General features: G+C 48.3%; 6 protein-coding genes and 1 non-coding gene across 7 annotated transcripts; 1 reads left to right on the top strand and 6 right to left on the bottom strand.

The window, feature by feature from the left end:
• Positions 1 to 42: 42 nt before the first annotated feature.
• Positions 43 to 113, bottom strand: POJ06DRAFT_t88. Its single transcript has one exon. It is a non-coding gene; the product is annotated as a tRNA-Val (tRNA).
• A 3,680-nt stretch (positions 114 to 3,793) lies between these two features.
• POJ06DRAFT_203775 (uncharacterized protein) lies at positions 3,794 to 5,072 on the bottom strand (the record flags this gene model as incomplete). Its single annotated transcript, XM_056185324.1, has 2 exons — positions 3,794 to 4,018; positions 4,080 to 5,072. The coding sequence occupies 2 exons, from the start codon at positions 5,070 to 5,072 to the stop codon at positions 3,794 to 3,796; spliced, it is 1,218 nt and encodes a 405-aa protein (XP_056040037.1).
• Positions 5,073 to 6,566: 1,494 nt separating this feature from the next.
• On the bottom strand, positions 6,567 to 8,067 carry POJ06DRAFT_263935 (uncharacterized protein). The gene is made up of 2 exons (XM_056188953.1): positions 7,771 to 8,067; positions 6,567 to 7,712 (listed from the first exon to the last, which is right to left on the bottom strand). The coding sequence occupies exons 1-2, from the start codon at positions 8,020 to 8,022 to the stop codon at positions 6,891 to 6,893; spliced, it is 1,074 nt and encodes a 357-aa protein (XP_056040036.1). The 5' UTR covers positions 8,023 to 8,067; the 3' UTR covers positions 6,567 to 6,890.
• Positions 8,068 to 8,615: 548 nt separating this feature from the next.
• POJ06DRAFT_263933 (uncharacterized protein) lies at positions 8,616 to 11,440 on the bottom strand. Its single transcript, XM_056188952.1, has 2 exons — positions 10,499 to 11,440; positions 8,616 to 10,208 (listed from the first exon to the last, which is right to left on the bottom strand). Exons 1-2 carry the CDS (start codon positions 11,070 to 11,072, stop codon positions 8,923 to 8,925), a joined length of 1,860 nt encoding a protein of 619 aa, XP_056040035.1. The 5' UTR covers positions 11,073 to 11,440; the 3' UTR covers positions 8,616 to 8,922.
• Positions 11,441 to 12,726: 1,286 nt separating this feature from the next.
• Positions 12,727 to 13,963, top strand: POJ06DRAFT_263929 (uncharacterized protein; the record flags this gene model as incomplete). Its single annotated transcript, XM_056188951.1, has 3 exons — positions 12,727 to 13,088; positions 13,141 to 13,741; positions 13,883 to 13,963. The coding sequence occupies exons 2-3, from the start codon at positions 13,169 to 13,171 to the stop codon at positions 13,961 to 13,963; spliced, it is 654 nt and encodes a 217-aa protein (XP_056040034.1). The 5' UTR covers positions 12,727 to 13,088; positions 13,141 to 13,168.
• Positions 13,964 to 14,365: 402 nt separating this feature from the next.
• Positions 14,366 to 15,725, bottom strand: POJ06DRAFT_304450 (uncharacterized protein; the record flags this gene model as incomplete). Its single annotated transcript, XM_056190835.1, has 3 exons — positions 14,366 to 14,722; positions 14,779 to 15,379; positions 15,430 to 15,725. The coding sequence occupies 3 exons, from the start codon at positions 15,723 to 15,725 to the stop codon at positions 14,510 to 14,512; spliced, it is 1,110 nt and encodes a 369-aa protein (XP_056040033.1). The 3' UTR covers positions 14,366 to 14,509.
• A 1,417-nt stretch (positions 15,726 to 17,142) lies between these two features.
• Positions 17,143 to 19,845, bottom strand: POJ06DRAFT_47409 (uncharacterized protein). Its single transcript, XM_056191094.1, has 3 exons — positions 19,396 to 19,845; positions 17,786 to 18,386; positions 17,143 to 17,734 (listed from the first exon to the last, which is right to left on the bottom strand). The coding sequence occupies exons 1-3, from the start codon at positions 19,692 to 19,694 to the stop codon at positions 17,522 to 17,524; spliced, it is 1,113 nt and encodes a 370-aa protein (XP_056040032.1). The 5' UTR covers positions 19,695 to 19,845; the 3' UTR covers positions 17,143 to 17,521.
• Positions 19,846 to 20,189: the final 344 nt, after the last annotated feature.

Raw genomic sequence — 20,189 nt, 5'->3', positions numbered from 1 at the left:
AAAATAATTTACCTAAAAATGAAAATTTAAAAATTAAGTAATTAAGAGATATAGGAATTGAACCTATATAGTACGTGTGTAAAACGTATGTTCTACCATTAAACTAATCTCTTAGCTATATAACTATTACCTTTATTTATATATAATAATAGTATATATTAAAAAAATATAATTAAATGAATTAGATCGCGAGACGGACCCTAGAACGTAATAATATCGAAAAAACTTAAACTTCCTACTAAGAATATAACAATTATTATTAATGAAGTTAATACTAATTCGTAACTTATTAATTGAGCAGAACTTCTAATACTACCCATTAAAGCATATTTACTATTAGCACTGAAAATTTACAAGAATAAAAATAATAATTTTAATAAATTTAAACTTTAATATTTCTCAATATTCCTTTTATATTCTCTTTTTTACATTCCTTATCTTTTCCTTTTCGGAAAAAAAGGGATTCGAACATATCCTTACATGATTTGTACATTTTTATCTATTAAATTATTTAAGTTCTAATACTTATATTACCTATATATCTTATTAATAAAATTTTAGGATTAAATTATAATGAAGTATACATAAAATAAAATTTTATGTATTATTGTATTAAATATAAAAAAATAATAGTTTTTCAAATTAATATTCTGAGGTTTTATATAAGAAGTATTTAGTAATTTTTAATTAGACTTTATTCTTAACCTTTTTTGATGCTATTTTAAATAATGTAATCTTACGATCTGGTAACCGTCACAAATTCTCATTAGTGTACTTGCGAATAAGTTAACTATTTCATGTCAGCACGAAGCCTGAGACCAAAAGCCACACTGGTCAGAAGACATTTGCCCAACGCTGGACGCGCAAATGATTTATTCCACACATCTTAGAGCACAAGGGAGAAAAGATTAAACAGGCTGTGAATTTTTGTTTGTCAGTTGGCCGTCAGTAAAGCCATGGATTCAAGCTGAAATCAACCTGTCAAATGAACAGACATTGTTTGCTCAGCTTTGCACTTAGATCTACGGACAAGCGGCTTTATTTGAAGCGTCGCCCCTGTCAGTGCCCGACGCAGTAGAAGCAAGATAGAACTGTAGCTGTATTGTGCCCTAAACAACAGAGTACAACAGATGAAAGAAGATAAACATATGCAAAGTCATACATTGTTCGTTGGGCGTGGGTACTATACTTGCTGATCAAAGCGGGAAATCGTTTACTGGGAACATTTTTCGCCCTTCCTTTTTGAACAGTGTGTACCGCAGGCTTGTGCAACTGTAAATGAATCTGCAGTCTGAATTTAGAAAATGTTGCAGTTCTTTGCCGACGCCGTCGAAAGACTTACGCGTGTCGCGCAACTCATGGCAAACACGGAACGGGACAAGGACCGGATAAGGATCTGCCTCTGCTAAAAGACTACATTCACGGATGTGCGGTTCAATTATCCTTCTTGAACTGGATAACTCGATGAGTATTTATACTAGCTCTGAAATATCTGTTATTTTGACGTCATGGATCTGTGATTAAAATTTATCATGTTTGTGCAATCGGCAAATCGGGGAGGTAGCAGACCTATACCACGCAGTCGTCGGGCCATCATACTCCAATATATGTCCAGCGAGCGGCCGACGGGAAGGAGAAAGAGAAAATCCCAAGATAGGATCCTTTCCTCCGAGACGAGAACAATGCAAATCAACGATGTATCATATATGCATGACAGAGTATTGACTTGTTGGAGATCGTTAGGCGGCCCCTTTCGCCGGATGTCCGACTAGAAGTGCAAACGAGTCGAGACGAGCACCAACAAGCGAGAGAAATCCTCGAACGTAAGGAGTCCAGGTATGTAATTGCCAGACCTTGTTCATGATCTGCTGACCGAGGCAGCAGGTATCCTCAACTGCGGTACGACGGTGCTAGGAATGTTGCCATTGTGGTGGCTCCACCAGGTGCGCTTCATGCATCAATGGTTACTGCATTATCGTCAAATATTTCACGTCAGTTGAGAGGCAGTCAGGGCTAAGTTCGAAATCAGTAACCGAGCTGATCAGGGTTTAAAATGGAAATAGTCGTGGCCGCACAACGAGATTGGCTAGGAGCAAAGTTTGATAGAACCAGGTGAGGCACCGGAGCCCGAAACTAGCGCTCTGTCTCCGAAACTGGCCGTAACCTAGTGTTATCAGCGAAATATGCCGCCAATCCAGCGCCAAACAGCTTCAGCGCGGCTCTACAGCTGGCCATCGCTGGATACTCGCAGCACTTCTTTGCAATAAAGGGCTGTGCCAATCGTCGACGCTCAACCCGTTGAGTATATCGCGTTCAGGGTTTCACAACCAGCAACTCGACTGACACCGCTCTTGCTCCAGGTTCACGACTATGTGCGATTTCGGTTTCGCTCAGTTAGTCCCTCCCACGATCGAAGGATGACTCAGACGGTACCCGTATCATTCGCTCGCGGTTTTCTTCTTTCGGCTCTCTTTCCGGCCTGATGACCCCATTGACAAAGCCCTCTTCGCCATGGTGAGAACTCAACGACTGGTTCTTTCACCCACTCTGCACCGTGGCGTCCGGCGGGGGAGCCCCGCTTTTTCTGTCTCTCTGCGCGCGTGCACTTCGGCTCATATTCGCTCTCAGTTCGGCGGGATTGTGTTAGCAAGGGCCACTGCGGTGAGATGTATCCTACTAGATTGTTCTTCTGCTGCCCTGGAGGACCACACCAGCTTGGCCCGCCGGGTTTCCTGTCCTCGAGGCAGACTCTTTCCAGGACGTGGTCAGCCACTGCTCGATCCAATCTAACTCGTATCAGTAAGATTCCCTACATGATCTTCCTTACGTCAATCGATCACGTACCATTAGTCGATTTCAAAGGTCGTCTAGCTCGAACAGTTCACGCCGCCTCCATGGACACCATTATAGAGCTGCAATATGCTGGATTGCGCACTGTTTGCGGTTGTGGACATCCTCGGATCAACGATTTGTTTCCTGCAACGTCTTCGCCGAGGTTGTCACCTGAATCGCCAACCGCTGCAACCCCATGCAGCGCCGGTTTTTGCGGTAACTGCCAGGTTTTAGCTTATGGAGAAGGAAGTGCTATCGCTGTCTGCGTCTCTTAGGACTATATTGCAGCTATATAGGATTACTAATACTGATTATAACAAGCAAGCTATATATGTGTCGGGAACATAATGCTGGAAAACGTTTTAGAAAACTGAAGTAAGGGTGTCCACGAATAACGAATATAAATACGAATGTTAACTGATGATTTCTTGCTTACTAATCGAATACGAATAAAATTACTTTAACTATTCGTAAATTATTCGTAATATTCGTAAATTTTCACGACAACTTCAATATGAAGTCACGCCTGCCTGACCCGTCCCCACTTATAAACTCCCCTCAACAACGTCGACTTTCTCATCGTCTCGACACTCAACGAGTGCCTCCGCAAGCCTAGAATATCTCTCCTTGTGTTGAACAGTCTTTCGACAGACACCTCAGACGCAGGAATAGCTAAATAATCTCTTGCTGCGGCTGCTGCCATGTAATTGGCTCACCACCGTCAAGCGGTAAATTCAATCGGGACTACTTCGCTATCCGGTCTTCAGGACCTGCCTCCTCCTCACTGCCGTTATTATGCAGGTGATAGTCGATTCTGTTAGAGACTACGTGTCTGGGCAATTACGAATAATATTCGGTATTCGTATCGACGCTCCCATAGCTATTACTTGCGAATGAACGGAAATTCTACGAATACGAATAACGAAAAATTTATTCGTTTACACCCCTAAACTGATACAGCTTAATCCTTTGGCAAATCCAAAGACTTCAGGAACCTAATAAATCTACTATTTGCGGTCCATTCCATGGCGCCCGCGAGGGAACCCCACAGGTTGCGACCGCCGTAAAAATGAACATTACTATCCGGGATGTTGCTGGTGGCCCACTCATCTTCTGGAAAAAAATCACTTATCCTAAGCCCAATTGTTTTTGGAAGACGGTTGGCGCGTCCGTGACTAATGAGCCACTAAAACAACATGAATGTGAGCAGTCAGCTTCCACAAAGTTGCGCTTATTATATAGCTCACCTTTCTGACAGGTTGTTCGTCTCCCGCCCGCCAGACTTCAACGAATACCTCGTCCAGTTTCCCTGCCCATATGTGACCACGGTATTCAAGTGGACCATAGTTACCTCGCTTCAAGTTGTGCACCATGACATCAGCCACGTGGTCCGCCACGTTGTCAGCCTCCGCAGCGGCATCTTTGATGTCCTCATACGCAGTTGGAGGATTTTTGAAGCGTGGCACTTCTTTAAGACATATCAATATGACCGCTTTCGCACCAAGTTGATTGATCCAAAGATTTTTGTCACGACAGAGAGCACTATAGTTCTCATTAACTCCACATTCAATCGTGACCTGCATACGGGGTGCGCGACCAGGACGGCCGTATATAAATGATCCATCTGGATCTTTCGAGTTCGTACCATAGGGACCGAAGCTCTCCTCTGTTGTGGATCCATAGCTCTGAATTCTGTAAATTGCTCTGGGCCGGTGAATGGAAAGATACTCGTCAATATTTGACCTGATGATTTCTCTGAATATTCTAGATGTGTAGCTGTGGAGGGCACTTTGGGAAGTTATAATCGTCGCTATCTGCATTAAAGCATTGTACGATAAGCTTGGGTACTTACAATGTTTCGCATTGTCAGCTATTCCCTGGATACTCCAAAAACAAATACCTCTTGTCGCTGAAATATTGTTGTCTGCATTAAACTTAGACCAGCTCTCTTCTAATTGCAAATACTTAGAATAAGGCATGGGAATATCTAATCGCTGTTCTGGTGGATTGTGCGTCAAAAGGTAAAGTGCCTTGTCATAGTCCTCATCAATTCTTGGAAACATCTCCGTAGGCTTAATCGCTGGCTTCTCGCCCCTGCTGAAATCTACAGCTGTCGACCCGATGAATTTCGAGGAACTGTTTAACTTCAAGCGTTTTCCGCTCGCCTGACTAGTCCATGTCGGATTCAGGACACGCGTGGGTAGAAATTTCCGGCAGTGATAAAAGCGAAACGCGAGCATTATCGCATCTGCAATGTGAGATTGCAAAGGACAAAGAGAGATTATGACGTAGCCTGATGCGATGCGGGGCTTCATTGGGTTAGGGATCATGTGCTCACGCGGCCATGTGACAAAGTTGCAACGTCGCAACAAGAATATTCAGAGAGTTGACTGATGATTTGTTTGATTTGAATTGTGAAATCATTGTTTATAGAGCTGCAGCTTAGGGAGAACCGCGTGAAAGTCACGAAATCAATTAGCACAAATGGTAGGGATGATGTTTTGATTACTCATATATGGCTCTAGATTTTCGTCAATTTAATGCCGGTTTGCTAATTTGTTGGTAGACGAAATGCCGGAAAAGTCGTCAAGACGTTCATTGGGTGACCTTGTCGAGAATCGCCAAGCGGGCCACGCAGCGTGAACGTTTCGCTGTCCAGGGCAACTAAGATTGCCGCCTGACATGCGGCTTCTGGCTTGCCCTTGTTGCCTTGTCCGAATTCCGCGGTTTGTCACAGCTCGTGCATGGCTTGGTTTTGTGGCTTTGTGGTTTGCGCCTTTTGATCGTGGTTTGTGTGCTTTTGTGTTTTATATCGGGCAGTTGTATATGAGGCTGGGAGCCGGCCCAGGGTATACAAAGTGGTGTATATGGCCCAGTTATAATCATAATAAAATAATTAGCCAGAAACCCTTGCGTTATTCACACCTTAATATAAGGAGATTTATGGAAGGTAAACTGTTGGGCGACGGCAGGCAACTACGATGCTAGTAATGAGTTACTTTCATTCATCTTTCTGCGGTTCGTGTGCAGCCTGTACAAATAACCGGCCATGCATCGGGCGGTAGGGGATCTCAGGGCTATCACCATAGTCTATAGAAATAGAGCTTGTACACGGCCAGTTTACCCGGAAGCGCTGCTCCAATAATAGTATGATACCTGTTAATACATAGTTAGTAATAATAGTAAGGCCGATAATGCGAAAGTATGGTAATCGCTCCACCCTGAACCCCAACCCACGCCGCCCATAGCAACGGCGATAAGACTAATCAACCGACCCAACGGCCAACAACCCCAACCCAGGGAGAATCAGCTATCGTGGGTTTCTTCCTAAGCGCCTCGCTCACAAGCCGACACATTTATCTCGAGCAGGTCATGTCAGTAACGGAGATTGCTACATGTCCGTTTGCATACAAGTAAATGCGTCTGACAAAAGCTTAGTAGGACTGTTGCGAATGCGAATATTCGCAGATATCCGCTATATTCGTTAAGGTGATCGGCAAGCGAGTGGATCGTCCCAGCGAGCGGATCGGTCGAAATTCCATACAAAGTAGCGATTTTTAAACCTCTAAAACTCGACGAAACCTTTCTTAATTACGCTCAATTTTGGAATTTGCCGGCAGCTTCCGAAGAATGCATTTTGTTTTTCATCGTTCGCGCTCTTGCCACGTGCCATGCGATCGGCTGCCAACGCGTCGAGGCCGTGACATAAATTCTCATCCAAGTGTAAAAACGAGTTTAAAATAATCAGGATAGCGAACTACGGTTTCTTATGTTGTTCGCTCACGCAATGACCTCTAATTTACTACCCAAAATACAACCATGCGAGCAACCAATTATTACGTATCTCACAACAAGCCACAAATACATGTCCTACATGTCCTATATATTTAGTATACATCCAAACGCAATGTTCGTATACCCCCCCGCGCGGCCGATAAACAATGACAAGAAACGAAGTCGCAAAAAGTTTCGTATTGTCCGCACAAACACAAACGCCGTGTAAACCGTCCCATATTTTATCCGTCCGAGTGCCGTTTTATAATTCGGATCGTGCGCTTTCAGTCGAGCGACATGCGCCGCCGGACGACCGGCGACGTGGTCTCGGTGCTCGTGATCTCGTCGTGGCCGCCGCCGTACCGCTTCTCGTGGGTCGCGAGCCAGCTCGGCCGTGCCGCCTTGTACACGTACGGCTTGAGGCCCTTTCTGAAGTTTGCGGTGCACACGATCGCGTTGATGATGGTGACGAGGATGAGGAAGAGCGTGATGGCGGCAAACACGGTCAGGGACTTGCGAGCCGCGACGTACTTGATGGCCTGCAAGGGCTGGTACATGCGCACGAGCTTGAACAAAAAGTAGGCCATACCGGCGAAGAAGATGACGATCATGGACACCATGCCGACGTAGGACTCGCGACGGACGCTCATCGTCGTGATGACGAGCACGACGATTGTGAGCGGGATGACGGCGATCGTGAGCGCGAACTCGACGTCCTTGCGGTTGAGGACGATGACGACGAACTGGATCGTGAAGCCGAGGAAGAAGAACACGTCGAACTTGAGGAGCGTCATGAAGATCTGGTAGGCCAGGTACCGGTGCTTCATGCGCAGGTCGGCCCCGATCTGCTTGTAGATTGTCCACCCGAACTCGCGGTAGAGCTGGAAGCAGATGTAGGCCATCACGAACCCGGCCACGGCGATGACGCCGATGATTGCGATCAGGAACGGCTTCATGTCGCCCCAGGCCGAGCTGGCGAGCACGTAGCCGTCGCTGGCGTCGTCAAGCCGCATGGCCGACAGCAGCGACGCGGCCTGCTTGATTTGCTCGTACTGAATCCCGGCGTACACGAGCACCGCGGTGTTAAACATACACAGTCCGATGACCTGTCGAGATCGCGTTCAGCAGGCGCCGCGCTTCAAATCAAATCACGTCGTCACATACCTGGATCGTATTCTTCAACCGCAGCGCATCCCACGAAAGCACGAGCTGATAGACTTCTCCGAAAATAAACAGGGCCAGATAGGTCGGGATGGCGACCGTGTTTGAGTCCCGGCGCTGGGCCGAGTCGATGTTTGCGTTGATGTTTGCCTCGAACTTGCCAAACACGTAGCCTTCGAACGCGAGAACGACGGCGGCCTCGACGAACACGACGACCAGGAACGAGACGCTCCAGATCGTGTTTGGGAAGTACATTTGCCCCCGATGATGTGACCGGGGGGGGGGGGGGGGGGGGGGGGGGGGGGGGGGGGGGGGGTGTGAACGAGGTTCGAATCGGCTTACGTCCTTCCGGGAGGGGAGGAGTAGGATAATCGAATGAGTACACGCCTTGGAAAAAGCGTACACAACACGAGCGCCCTGGAGGTCTTGTCTTTAGTAGAACAGAAGTTGTGGACAGGAAAGGTCTCCGTAGAGTGGGTTCGCGCTGGCTGAACAATATTTCTCCCGCGTCGCCAACCTGAACATGCCCCCCTTCGCCTAAAGTTGCTGTTGGTCCCAGCCACACTTCCCTTTTCTTGGGTATCTGCCACACAAATTAGTATGAGGAAGTACCAAGTTGTGGACGACAAAACTCTGTTATCGAGGCGGCTGAGGCCGGACTAAGCCTTATCGGTGTTAAGAGCACACCTTGACTTGGGAACGAACCCCTTACTTCTTCTTGTATACAGGGCGGCGCGAACAACTCATCGTTACTCGACAGGGATAGGCCGAAAAAAATACCAAGACCAGCCTCGGCAGCAAGTCATGCACTTAGGCGAGCGTGCACAATATTAATAATGTAATATAATTGACTGTATCATATCTTATATATTACTGTTATATACCTCCATTTACACATTAATTAGGAAAGCAATTACAATATAAACAAACACCAATACCCAAATACCCCTACATATAAACGAAAGGAAAGCTATAATCGTCAATATTTATATATATATGTGTACGCCGAATAAATCAAACCTGCGTGCGTCTGGGAATAATAAAGAGAGAAGAGCCATAGCGCCGCACCGATCCATGTCCTATCCATTCCGTGTCCTGTGCCCCGTCCGAGTACAATAAACAAGCAAGCAACAAATCGAAAAAAAAGAAAAAAAATTATGAAAGCAGGCCGCTGATGTCCATCACATTTCTCACATCGTCCGGCTTCTTGTCGACGGCCGCTGTCGACAGCGGCGTGCCAAACATCCGCAGCCGCGGACTCGCCGTGTCGTCGCTCAGGGTGCGAATCATCGCATCCTCTGGCGACGCGCTTCCATCGCTCAAGCCGGGCGTGTCGCGGTCATGGTCGCGATCGTCGTTGCGCTGCGACCGCTCAGCCGACTCGCGCTCTTCTGCTACCCGTGCAAAGCTCAACAGTCCGCCGACGTCGGACACGCGCGGTACTGTCCGTGGCTGCTGTCGGTCAAACAAGACCACGTCGTTATACGCGCCGACTCGCTCGTCCGAGTACCCGACAACGTTTAGCTCCTGTTTGCCGTCCCACCGCCAAAGCACGCCGCCGCACTCAAACTCGCGGCCCTCCTCGTCGTCGTAGTCGTCCTCAGTGTCCTGCGTCGACAGGTAGCTGCCGTCATATCTGCCGATCGCACCGTCACTGCGACTGCGCGTCGGCATGGCAGCCACCGACACACCGGCAGAGAGCAACTGGAGAGACTTGGTGGCCTGCAGTGCGTCGAGAAACTCGGAACGCGACGATACAAGCGACGAGTGCTCGAGAAAATCAAGCTTCAGCGGGCCAGCGCTGGACTGGGCTGGTGACGACAACGACCGGTGCGGGCGGCCCTGGCGTGGTGCAGAGGCCGGTGTCTGATACGCAAACGCGTGCGTCGTCGGCGATGCAAGTGAGTACGCCATTGGGACCGGCGCCGGTACGGGCGCAGATGGCGATGACGACGGCAGCGGTGTCGGGAGTCCATTTGGCGCGAATGCGCCGGGCGACGAGGGCCATCTGTGTTCGTCTGTCGGCTTGCTATGTCGCCGCTTCGGCTGGTGCTGGTCTTCGCCCTCATGCACTATTCGTTTTCGACGGCGCCGGGTAGAATCTGTAAGCGTGAGCTGGAGCTGGCCGAACCCAGGCTCGTCCGGCTTCAGACACGAGTCAGGAAAGTCGGGGCCGAAGAGCGGGATCAGCGCGAACCGAATGTGATAACAGGTTCGGGACGCAAGAGTGCGAGCAATCGTGAACGGCAGCCATGTGCCCTGGATCTTGAGGAACCCGCCTCGCACGCGCCTGATAACCGGCTCGAGATCGGGCGAGTTGTCGACCAGTTTGACAATGTCGGCCTTGGTATTACCGATCGCCTTCCACAATCCGGTGAGATGGACGTAGCCTGAAAAGTAATCCCACATTATCCACTGGTCGTTGACCATGTACTCGAACACTATCTCCCGTTAGCCAATGACTCAGACTGCTGTGCCAAACAAGGTTTAGCGCCATGCCGGGCCGCGCTAGCCTATCGTGGACTAGTGTCACAGGGTTAGGGCCGCCGCATGATGAAGGATGCTGGCTGGCTGGCTGGCTTGCGGCCTTGTTTGACTCGGCTGCTCGGCGACGCCAGGAAGCCTTCCCCGGCCGCCCGCCCCCCCCCCCCCCCCCCCCGGCAGCCCCTCTCGGCGAAGGAGCGTACTGCACGCAACCCACTGTAAATGTATGTAAAAAAAATTCACGAACCTGTGAGAAAATGTCGCTCGTCGACAGATGTAGCGTAGCGCTTGCGGACGATGGTAAAAGGACCGGGCGGGATCTGGGAGGCGTGCTCGGGTGGGAGCATGGTAGCTGGGTCGAATGGATTCGCAGGGAAGTTGACGGCGTGCTGGGATTCGTCATGCTGGACAGCGGCAGACGCACGCCTAGGCTTTGGCCGGGCAGCAGCAGCGGCAGCGCCGGCAGCGGTTGGGATGGGGGGCGACGACAGCAGGGAAGATGGGGTTGGGAGCATTGACGACGACGGTTGGGACTTTGCCGCCGCCAGCTTGGACGACTTGCGGACAGGAGTGGCGGCAGCAGGACTGTGGGTCTTTGGCCGGGCGATGCCACTGATGGTGGCAATCGACGGTAGTTGGATGGACGGCGTCATCGTCATCGTCGTCGTCGTCGTCGAAGCAGACGACGATGCGGAGGACGCTGGACCGGCGACGGCGAGTCCGAGGCCGGGCATCGAGACTGGGACCGAGCCTGCACCGAGCCGGGCCATGGATACAAGTGCAGCCGAGACGTCGGCGGCGTTATGTTCGTGCAGGGCCATGATGGAGGGAGAGTGTAGACGGGGGATCGCGGTTGATGGTCGAGATGAGGCGGCGATGGCGATGAGCGAACAAGTCGCGTCAAGCACGAGATCGACAGATCAGATCGGCGTCAGTGATTAAAAGGGTGAGAAGGAGCAAAGAATAAAGAAAGAGAGGAAGAGGAATGATTGCTGCACAGAGTTGAATCTGGTGAGCGTTGGTTGGTTGTGCGAGAGAGAGAGGGGGGGAGTTAGTAGTAGGCAGTAGTTAGTAGGAAAGTGAGTTGAGGTGAAGTGTCGGGCGTTGGTTGCGGACGGACGTCGTCGTCGTCGTTGGTCGTCGGCGTTGTAGTAAAATGGCGGGTGGGTTGCTTGACCCTTGCTGGGAGTATAGTAATTAGTATTAGTTTAGTACAATAATAATACTAATAATAATAATAATAATAATAATAATACACGCATATACTATGCACCTGCCCCTTCCCCTTTGCCTTCGCTTCGCCTTCTCGTTAAGGCGCTCTGGGCACGCGACGGCGCATCGCTTCCGCTCGGTCGCCTCGACGTCGGCGTTAACTTAGATTAGTCTCGGCCCCGGCGAACAAACACCTCATCTTGCTATTTTCTATCCCTTGCATCCGTTTACTGCGTCATCTGACCCGCCGCACCTTGGATTATATTTGATTTATTTGCCATTGGATTCTATTCTACCATCCATGTCCATGTATATCCCATGCATATTATTGTATACTTGCTGAATTAAGACTACTGGAATTTGAATTTGCCTGAGACTACTACCACCTTGCTCACTTGCTGCATCTCTGACTGTCTTGAGCCTCGGTTACTGAACAACTCTATGCATGTTCTACCGCCTCAGAATTGACCGAGAGAACTTGATATTGAGTTATTCAATATTTCCGCCACTGGACAATTCCTTGTCTTGTTTCATTTTAATTCTTCTGTTTTTTCCTTTTTTATTTGATTGGGACACGACTACAAAATAAACTGGAATTATTCTGAACAGCATAAACGGCAACGGCAACACAACAGAATCGACAAAACCGTATTCACTTCGGGCTATCTTCTTCACCTCCTGGCCACCGCGACGGATAAAGTTGACGGGCGTGGCAACTGTCGCCTCTCCACTCAGGTCAATCATGTAGAGTCTAGGATGCTGCACAGTCTGCAGCCACGAGGTCAGACTAGTAGTGCTATCTCTGATATTGATATGTACGAGCATGAGGATATTGTACGATTACTACGGGCACATTAAATCATAACTTACTACAAGATTCGCAATAAATAAATTCACTCAACTTCAATGTGCTTAGAAAAGTGCAAATTGTTTAGACGTATCTTGGTGAAACGTAGATCGATCCTGAAGCAAGGCATAGTTATTTAACTGTTTAGTCTGCCGATATCATATCGTCACTCTCCGCAATATCGGCGAAACGGCAGCAGCTGCTCTATAAACAATGCTTTCAAAATTAAATTATTCAAATCATCGTTGAACCTGCCCCAGCTCTTGAATATTCACGTTGCAACTTGTCATAATCACATGGCTGCGTGGAGGTCGCTATTAGAAAGCAGAGGACCCCTAACCCAATGAAGCCCTGCATCGCATCAGTCGACGTCATCACGACGGAATATCTCTCTGTCCCTGGCAAGTTGTGATTCTATTTCACATTGCAGGTGCGATAATGCTCGCGTTTCGCTTTTATCACTGCCGGAAATTTCTACCCACGCGTGTCCTGAATCCGACATGGACTAGTCAGGCGAGCGGAAAACGCTTGAAGTTTAACAGTTCCTCGAGCTTCATCGGGTCGACAGCTGTCGATTTCAGCAGGGGCGAGAAGTCAGCTATTAAGCCTGCGGATATGTTTCCAGGAAATGATGAGGACTATGACGAGGCACTTTACCTTTTGACGCACAATCCACCAGAACAGCGATTAGATATTCCCATGCCTTATTCTAAGTATTTGCAATTAGAAGAGAGCTGGTCTAAGTTTAATGCAGACAACAATATTTCAGCGACAAGAGGTATTTGTTTTTGGAGTATCCAGGGAATAGCTGACAATCCTAAACATTGTAGGTACCCAAGCTTATCGTACAATGCTTTAATGCAGATAGCGACGATTATAACTTCCCAAAGTGCCCTCCACGGCCACACAGCCGAAATATTCAAAGAAATCATCAGGTCAAATATTGACAAGTATCTTTCCATTCACCGGCCCAGAGCAATTTACAGAATTCAGAGCTATGGATCCACAACAGAGGAGAGCTTCGGTCCCTATGGTACGAACTCGAAAGATCCAGATGGATCATTTATATACGGCCGTCCTGGTCGCGCACCCCGTATGCAGGTCACGATTGAATGTGGAGTTAATGAGAACTATAGTGCTCTCTGTCGTGACAAAAATCTTTGGATCAATCAACTTGGTGCGAAAGCGGTCATATTGATATGTCTTAAAGAAGTGCCACGCTTCCAAAATCCTCCAACTGCATATGCGTATATCAAAGATGCCGCTGCGGAGGCTGACAACATGGCGGAACACGGAGCTGATGCCATGGCGCACAACTTGAAGCGAGGTAATTATGGTCCAATTGAGTACCGTGGTCACATATGGGCAGGGAAACTGGACGAGGTATTCGTTGAAGTCTGGCGGGCGGGTGACGAACAACCTGTCAGAAAGGTGAGTAATATCATAAGTGCAACTTTGTGGAACCTGACTGCTCACATTCATATTGTTTTAGTGGCCATTAGTCACTGACGCGCCAACCGTCATCCAAAACAATTGGACTTAGGATAAGTGATTTTTTCTCCAGAAAATGAGTGGGCCACTAGCAACATCCCGGATAGTAATGTTCCCTTTTACGGCGGTAGCTCCCTATGGGATTCGCTCCGGTCGCCATGAAATGGACAGCAAAGTTGAAATCAATTAAGTTCTTTAATTCTTTGGGTTTGCCAAAGGTAAGCTGTATGCCCACTTCAGTTTTCTAAAACATTTTCCAGCATTATGTTCGCGACCCATAAAATAGCTTGCTTGTTATAATCATTATCAGTAATCCAATAAGTTATAACTGCAATTTAGTCCTAATAGACGCAGACAGCGATAACACTTCCTTCTCCTTAAGCTACGTCGTTTTATTTTGTCAATTCATTCTTGCCCAAATTTTATATACATGCCAACTGGGTGGGTTCGGTAACGCAACTGTTGGCCGGAAATTTACCAAGTACATGTACTTGCAGCAGAACAAACTTGGTGCAGCAGAACAAACTTGGATTGTTGACACGGTATTAACGATTTATAGAGGCAAAAATACAGAGTAATCAATGACAAGGCAGAAAGATACATAAGTACAGACAAGGAGGAATAATGGACAGCAAAGCGAAGCAAACTGACGAGAAAGAAATACAACGCGAAATGAAAACACAGGTCACGGCTCCTCTGTCTCCTGCGTCATTGATGCCTCGGCCGCATCCGCTTGCCAGCCGTCCTTACCATTCCGTCCTGGAATAGGGCCTCGAACCAGTCACGGCGAAAAAAGTTGACCGGCCTGGCAACGATCGCATCCCCATCCAGGATGTGGTCGGGAATACAATCCCCGAGCACGACCTCCTGAAGGTTTGGCGGGACGTCGCCGCCGACAAACTCGCCGTCCTCCACAATCGTCTGTAAAGGTTTGTGATTAGCTGGCACGATCTAAAATTTGCTGGTCCATTACTTACAAAAGATCGCGAAGGGTCCAGGATCGTCCTTTCTGTAATGCTCTCGTCCGGCGCGCGGTAGGTTTCCAGAACTACTCGCTGGACCCGGCCAAACCAAGTAACGCCGTGTCTCACCAACGGTCCATACGGCCGCTCCGTTAACTGACGACGGAAGTCCTCTTCCGCCTCGTCCACGGCGGCGTTTTCATCCTGAATGGATGGGTACTGCGGTCGGTCGGGCACCTCCCCAGGCCCTTGTTCGCGAATGCACATCGCAATTCCGAGATGACAGTGCAACGCACAAACACACCACGAGATTGCAGCCCTCAAACTTTCATAGGACTGCGAGACACCGACCTCAACCGCAATCATCAAGGTTGTACGATTTCCCTCTCGATAAAGCATTGCACCGTCCCGTCCCCTCGTTGTGCGACCACGAGTGTTTCCCGTTTCTGTAGACAGAGTGAAGCCACGGCTGACTTCCGAACTGAGTCCTTGCTGCGTCAAAACTTCACGTATGATGCTTGCCATCAATCCACCAGCCATGTTTGCATGAAGGGCACTTGGTGGAGCCGCGACAATGGCAACATTCCTGGTGCCATCGTACCACAGTCGAGGATACCTGGTGAGCACGGTCAGCAGAGCCTGAACAAAGACCTCGCCGTTACGTACTTGGACTCGTCATTTTCGAGGATCGCTTGCACTCGTCCGTACTCCTCCCAACTAACTTGCACTTCTAGCCGCGCGTCCGGCGACAGAGGCCGCCTAACAATTTCCAACAGGTCCAAATGCTCTGTCATGGTATGTTGTCGGTTTGCAAATGTTCTCTTATCAGCCGAAAGAATCAGTTCGTTAGTTTTTCTCGTACTCTTTCCTTCTTGGCGCTCACTGGACATATATTGCAGCGCGAGGGCCCGACGACTGCGTGGTGCAGATCTGGTACGTGCCCGGTTTCCGATCGCACACATCTTTAATTCACTGACAGAATCGATGATGTCAGAATGACAGAGATGTCACAGATTGCTATAAAATGTTCAGAGTGTTTGACAGATCAAAAGCAGAATAAATGTTTTGTAGGGATCGAAAGCACAAATCTGTGATAATCTGTGATTGTGGCCGGCTAGCAGAGGACTATTTTTATCCGGACTGGGTCGTGTTTGATGTTTTGCCTTGCGTTGCCCCGACAGGCGCTTATTTACGTCCGAGCCGTCGGTAAATTCCTGAACTGTAAAATATTGTCTGGTGCATAACAGAAACAAGGCTTAACAATCCAAGGCTGCTCAAGCCGCGGAATCAACTGTGCACGTACGGAGAGGAAAAAATATGGAGTGACAAACGACGTGGCTTCGACCCCCTGGATTGTCCCATCGGACAGTGGTCGGACACAGTACGATACGCATTTGTTTAATCTTTCTGCTGGACAATGTTAGTTAATGGGGTAAAACTGTTGCAGTTCTATTTTGCGGGTCCGCGTTGGGCAGGTGTCATACGAGGGATCAAGCCTGCCTAAGTAATCATTAAGGCATAGCTTGGGAGTCCTAATCCGTGATTGGCGATAAGTTGCGCGTATTTGCCAAGAATGCAAATACTTCAACAAATAATAAAATTTTATCTCTATGACTCTCATTTGCCCAAAAACTATTCGATGCATTTGTGGAAATGTCTGTAGATCATATAGTATTCTGTTAGTACTAATTCACCCTTTCCACTTCGAAACACTGAATATCGTGGTCACATATGACAGGGAAACGGGACGAGGGATTCGTTGAAGTCTGGCTGGCGGCTGACAAACAACCTGTCGGAAAGGTGATCAATATCATAAGCACGACTTTGTGGAACCTGACTGCTCACATTTATGTTGATTTAGTTGCTCATTAGTCACGGACGTGCCAATTGTTTTCCAAAAACGTATTTGTGCTTAGGATAGGTGGATTTTTTCCAGGTTACTAGTGGGTAGCCAGCAACATCCGGGATAACGTTCGTATTTACGGCACTCGCTACTCATGGGATTCCCTCCGCACGCGACATGAAAAGGACAGCAAAGATGACATTCATTGAGTTCTCAACCCAAAGAATTAAACTGTATGCCCACTTCCTTATTCTAAACATTTTCCAGTATTATGTTCGTGAGACATAAATGGCAATTTTACATACATGCCAACTGGGTGGGTTCGATAACGCAACTGCTGGCCAGAAATTTACCAAGTACACACACTGGCAGTAGAACAAACTTGGATTGTTGACACGGAATTAACGATTATTCGAGGCAAAAATACAGAGTGATAACAATTGACTAGGCAGATGTAACGTGCGGTTGCACTAAAAGGGTTCAGGGAGGGATCACTATAACGTAGCTAGAAGAAGTATGCAAGTTGGGGGGGGGGGGGGGGGGGGGAATGTCTATTCGACTGAAGTCTGCCTCCTCCTTGAAGATCAGAGGCACCTTCTTATAGATCGACATTTGAGAGACCGGGTGATTCCGGAATCTCCTATGTGATGTCGATAATACAAACTATAATTACATCACACAATATCACTCTGTGATATGTCCATTCCCCTGTGATATATCAATCACACTTGACATCCCAATCACCCAGTGATATATCCATCACCAGTGATATGTCAATCTACTCCGGGGAAGAGGGGGGTTGTTACAGCAGAAAGGTATATAAGTACAAACAAGGAATAGAGGAAAGCACAGCGAAGCGAACTGACAAGAAAGAAATACAACGAAATGAAAACACAGGTCAGTGTCGACACTGCGTCATGCACGCCTTGGCCGCATTCGATTGCCAGCCGTCCTCACCATTCCTGCCCGGAATCGGGCCTCGAACCAGTCACGGCGAAAAAAGTTGACCGGCCTGGCAACGATCGCATCCCCATCCAGGATGTGCTCGGGAATACAATCCCCGAGCACGACCTCCTGAAGGTTTGGCGGCACGTCGCCGCCGACAAACTCGCCGTCCTCCACAATCGTCTGTAAAGGTTTGTGATTAGCTGACACAATCTACAATTTGCTGGTCCATACAAAAGATCGCGAAGGGTCCAGGATCATACTTTCTGTAATGCTCGCGTCGGGCGCGCGGTATGTTTCCAGAACCACCCGCTGGATCCGCCCGAACCAAGTAACGCCGTCTCTCACCAACGGTCCATACGGCCGCTCCGTTAACTGACGACGGAAGTCCTCTTCCGCCTCGCCCACGGCGGCAACTTCCTCCTGAATGGACGAGTACTGTGGTGGGTCAGGCGTGTCCCCTCGACGTTGTTCGTGAATACACATGGCAATGCCGAGACGGCAGTACAACGCACAAACACACCACGAGATTGCAGCCCTCAAACTTTCATAGGACTGCGAGACACCGACCTCAACCGCAATCATCAGCGTTTCACGATCCCCCTCTTGATACAGCATTGCACCGTCCCACCCTCTAGTTGTGCGACCACGAGTGTTTCCCGTTTCTGTAGACAGAGTGAAGCCACGGCTGACTTCCGAACTGAGTCCTTGCTGCGTCAAAACTTCACGTATGATGCTTGCCATCAATCCACCAGCCATGTTTGCATGAAGGCCACTTGGTGGAGCCGCGACTAGAGCAATATTTCTGGCGCCGTCGTACCACAGTCGCGGATACCTGGTGAGTAGGGGTGGGTACGATTACGGTACCGTCAACTTTGGAGATTATTCGTAAAGTTAATCGTAAAAATTAAGGTTTAGTCGTAAAGTAATCGTATAGTATAGATTGAAATCGTATAGTAATCGTATAGTAATCGTCTTCCTAATTAGGAAGGTAGGGTTATAACCCCTGCCGGGAACCCCTTTTTGCCTCTTGTCCTCTGAAATATTATCAACAATTAGAGGAAGTTACTATTCATTACTGCATTGGCGCCTTCGACATGGAGCCTTCTACACGTTCTCGTCGCCAGCTGGCTATTATTGAATGATGGGTACGAAGGAGAGGAGCCGATGGAGAACGTCTCGCTCGCCAGCGGCCTACAGTCACCAATTGAGAGCTCCTTTGAGCTAGGGCCGGAGGATTCTATTAGCCAGATTGTCGATCGACCATTGTCGAGGAACTTGACTGAGGAAGCGCAAGGGATCTCACCAGTCATCACGGACGATGTGATTTCTTCTCAACCTACACGTGGGACTGCGAATCACTGGCTCTGGGAGCAGTTTGAAGTTACAACTCTAAGCCAACAGTGGAAGGCTAAGCGATCCAAAAAGCTTAGGAACGATCAGCTGATAACTTGCAAGCACTGTCGGAATTGGTCTATCAAGGACTCTGCTAGATCGAAATCTACAACTAACATGTCCTATCACGAACTCGTTGGAATCGGGGACTATGAGGACACTCACATTACTGGCAGATCAATACGCGAAGGAATCGGACATGTAATTAGGCATTTGTACTTCATTCTTCTTTAAACCTTATTAAGCCTTAGGTCACGTGCCTGACTATACGATTTTTTGCGAGCGACTCGGGTGATTGCTCGTATAGTTAATCGTAAACTTTTACAGCCAATCGTATAGTAATCGTATAGACTATACGATTGCGTGTTACGAGTTGCTCGCAAATCGTACCCACCCCTACTGGTGAGCACGGTCAGCAGAGCCTGAACAGAGATGTCGCCATTACATGCCTGGACTCCTCGTTGTCGAGGATCGCTTGCACTCGTTCGTACTCCTCCCAACTCGCTTGAACTTCAAGCTGCACATCAGGCGAAAGAGGCCTCCTAACAATTTCCAACAGGTCTGAATGCTCGGTCATGGTGCGTCGTTGATTTGCAAGTGTTCTCTTGTCAGCGGAAAGAATCAGTTCGTTTGCTTTTCTCTTTCTCTTTCCTTCTTGGCGCTCGCTGGACATATATTGCAGCGTGAGGGCCCGACGATTGCGTGGTGCAGATCTGGTACCTCTCCGGTTGCCGCCGATCGCACACATCTTTTATTCAGTGACAGAATCGATGATGTCAGAATGACAGAGATATCACAGCTTGGTATAAAATTTTCAGAGTGCTTGACATTTTAGAAGCAGAAGAAATGGTTCGTAGGGATCGAAAGCACAATCGGTGATTATGGCCAGCTAGCAGAGGAATATTTTTATACGGACTGGGTCGTGTTTGGTGTTTTGCTTTGCGTGGCCGCGACAGGCGCTTATTTACGTCCGACGCCGTCGGAAAATTGCTGACCAGTAAAATATTTTCTTGTGCATCACAGAAACAAGGCTTAACAATGTAAGGCTGCTCAAGGAATCAACTGTGCAAGAACGGAGAGGAAAAAATATTGAGTGACAAACGACGTAGCTTCCGCCTGGACTGTCCACTCCAGCACCGACAGCCAACGGACACGTATGATACGCATGTGTTTAAGCTTTTCTCTGCTGTACTCTGTAGTTAATGGTGTAAAACTGTTGCAGTTACTATTTTGCGGATGCCGC

The sequence above is a fragment of the Lipomyces tetrasporus genome (genome assembly GCF_029532465.1).
Source record: "Lipomyces tetrasporus strain NRRL Y-64009 chromosome Unknown POJ06scaffold_14, whole genome shotgun sequence".
NCBI classification, from domain to species: domain Eukaryota; kingdom Fungi; phylum Ascomycota; class Lipomycetes; order Lipomycetales; family Lipomycetaceae; genus Lipomyces; species Lipomyces tetrasporus.
This window is presented reverse-complemented; position numbering and strand designations above follow the sequence as displayed.

Excerpts from the sequence above, each read along its gene's own strand:
- POJ06DRAFT_263933 (XM_056188952.1), bottom strand. The coding sequence starts at position 11,072 with ATGGCCCTGCACGAACATAACGCCGCCGACGTCTCGGCTGCACTTGTA. Across the intron at positions 10,209-10,498 it reads CGAGCGACATTTTCTCACAG|TGTTCGAGTACATGGTCAAC; the intron begins GTTCGTGAATTT and ends AACGGGAGATAG.
- POJ06DRAFT_263935 (XM_056188953.1), bottom strand. The coding sequence starts at position 8,022 with ATGTACTTCCCAAACACGATCTGGAGCGTCTCGTTCCTGGTCGTCGTG. Across the intron at positions 7,713-7,770 it reads GGTTGAAGAATACGATCCAG|GTCATCGGACTGTGTATGTT; the intron begins GTATGTGACGAC and ends CGATCTCGACAG.
- POJ06DRAFT_47409 (XM_056191094.1), bottom strand. The coding sequence starts at position 19,694 with ATGTGTGCGATCGGCGGCAACCGGAGAGGTACCAGATCTGCACCACGC. Across the intron at positions 18,387-19,395 it reads CTCGACAACGAGGAGTCCAG|GTATCCGCGACTGTGGTACG; the intron begins GCATGTAATGGC and ends CCTACTCACCAG. Across the intron at positions 17,735-17,785 it reads TGGACCCTTCGCGATCTTTT|ACGATTGTGGAGGACGGCGA; the intron begins GTATGGACCAGC and ends AAACCTTTACAG.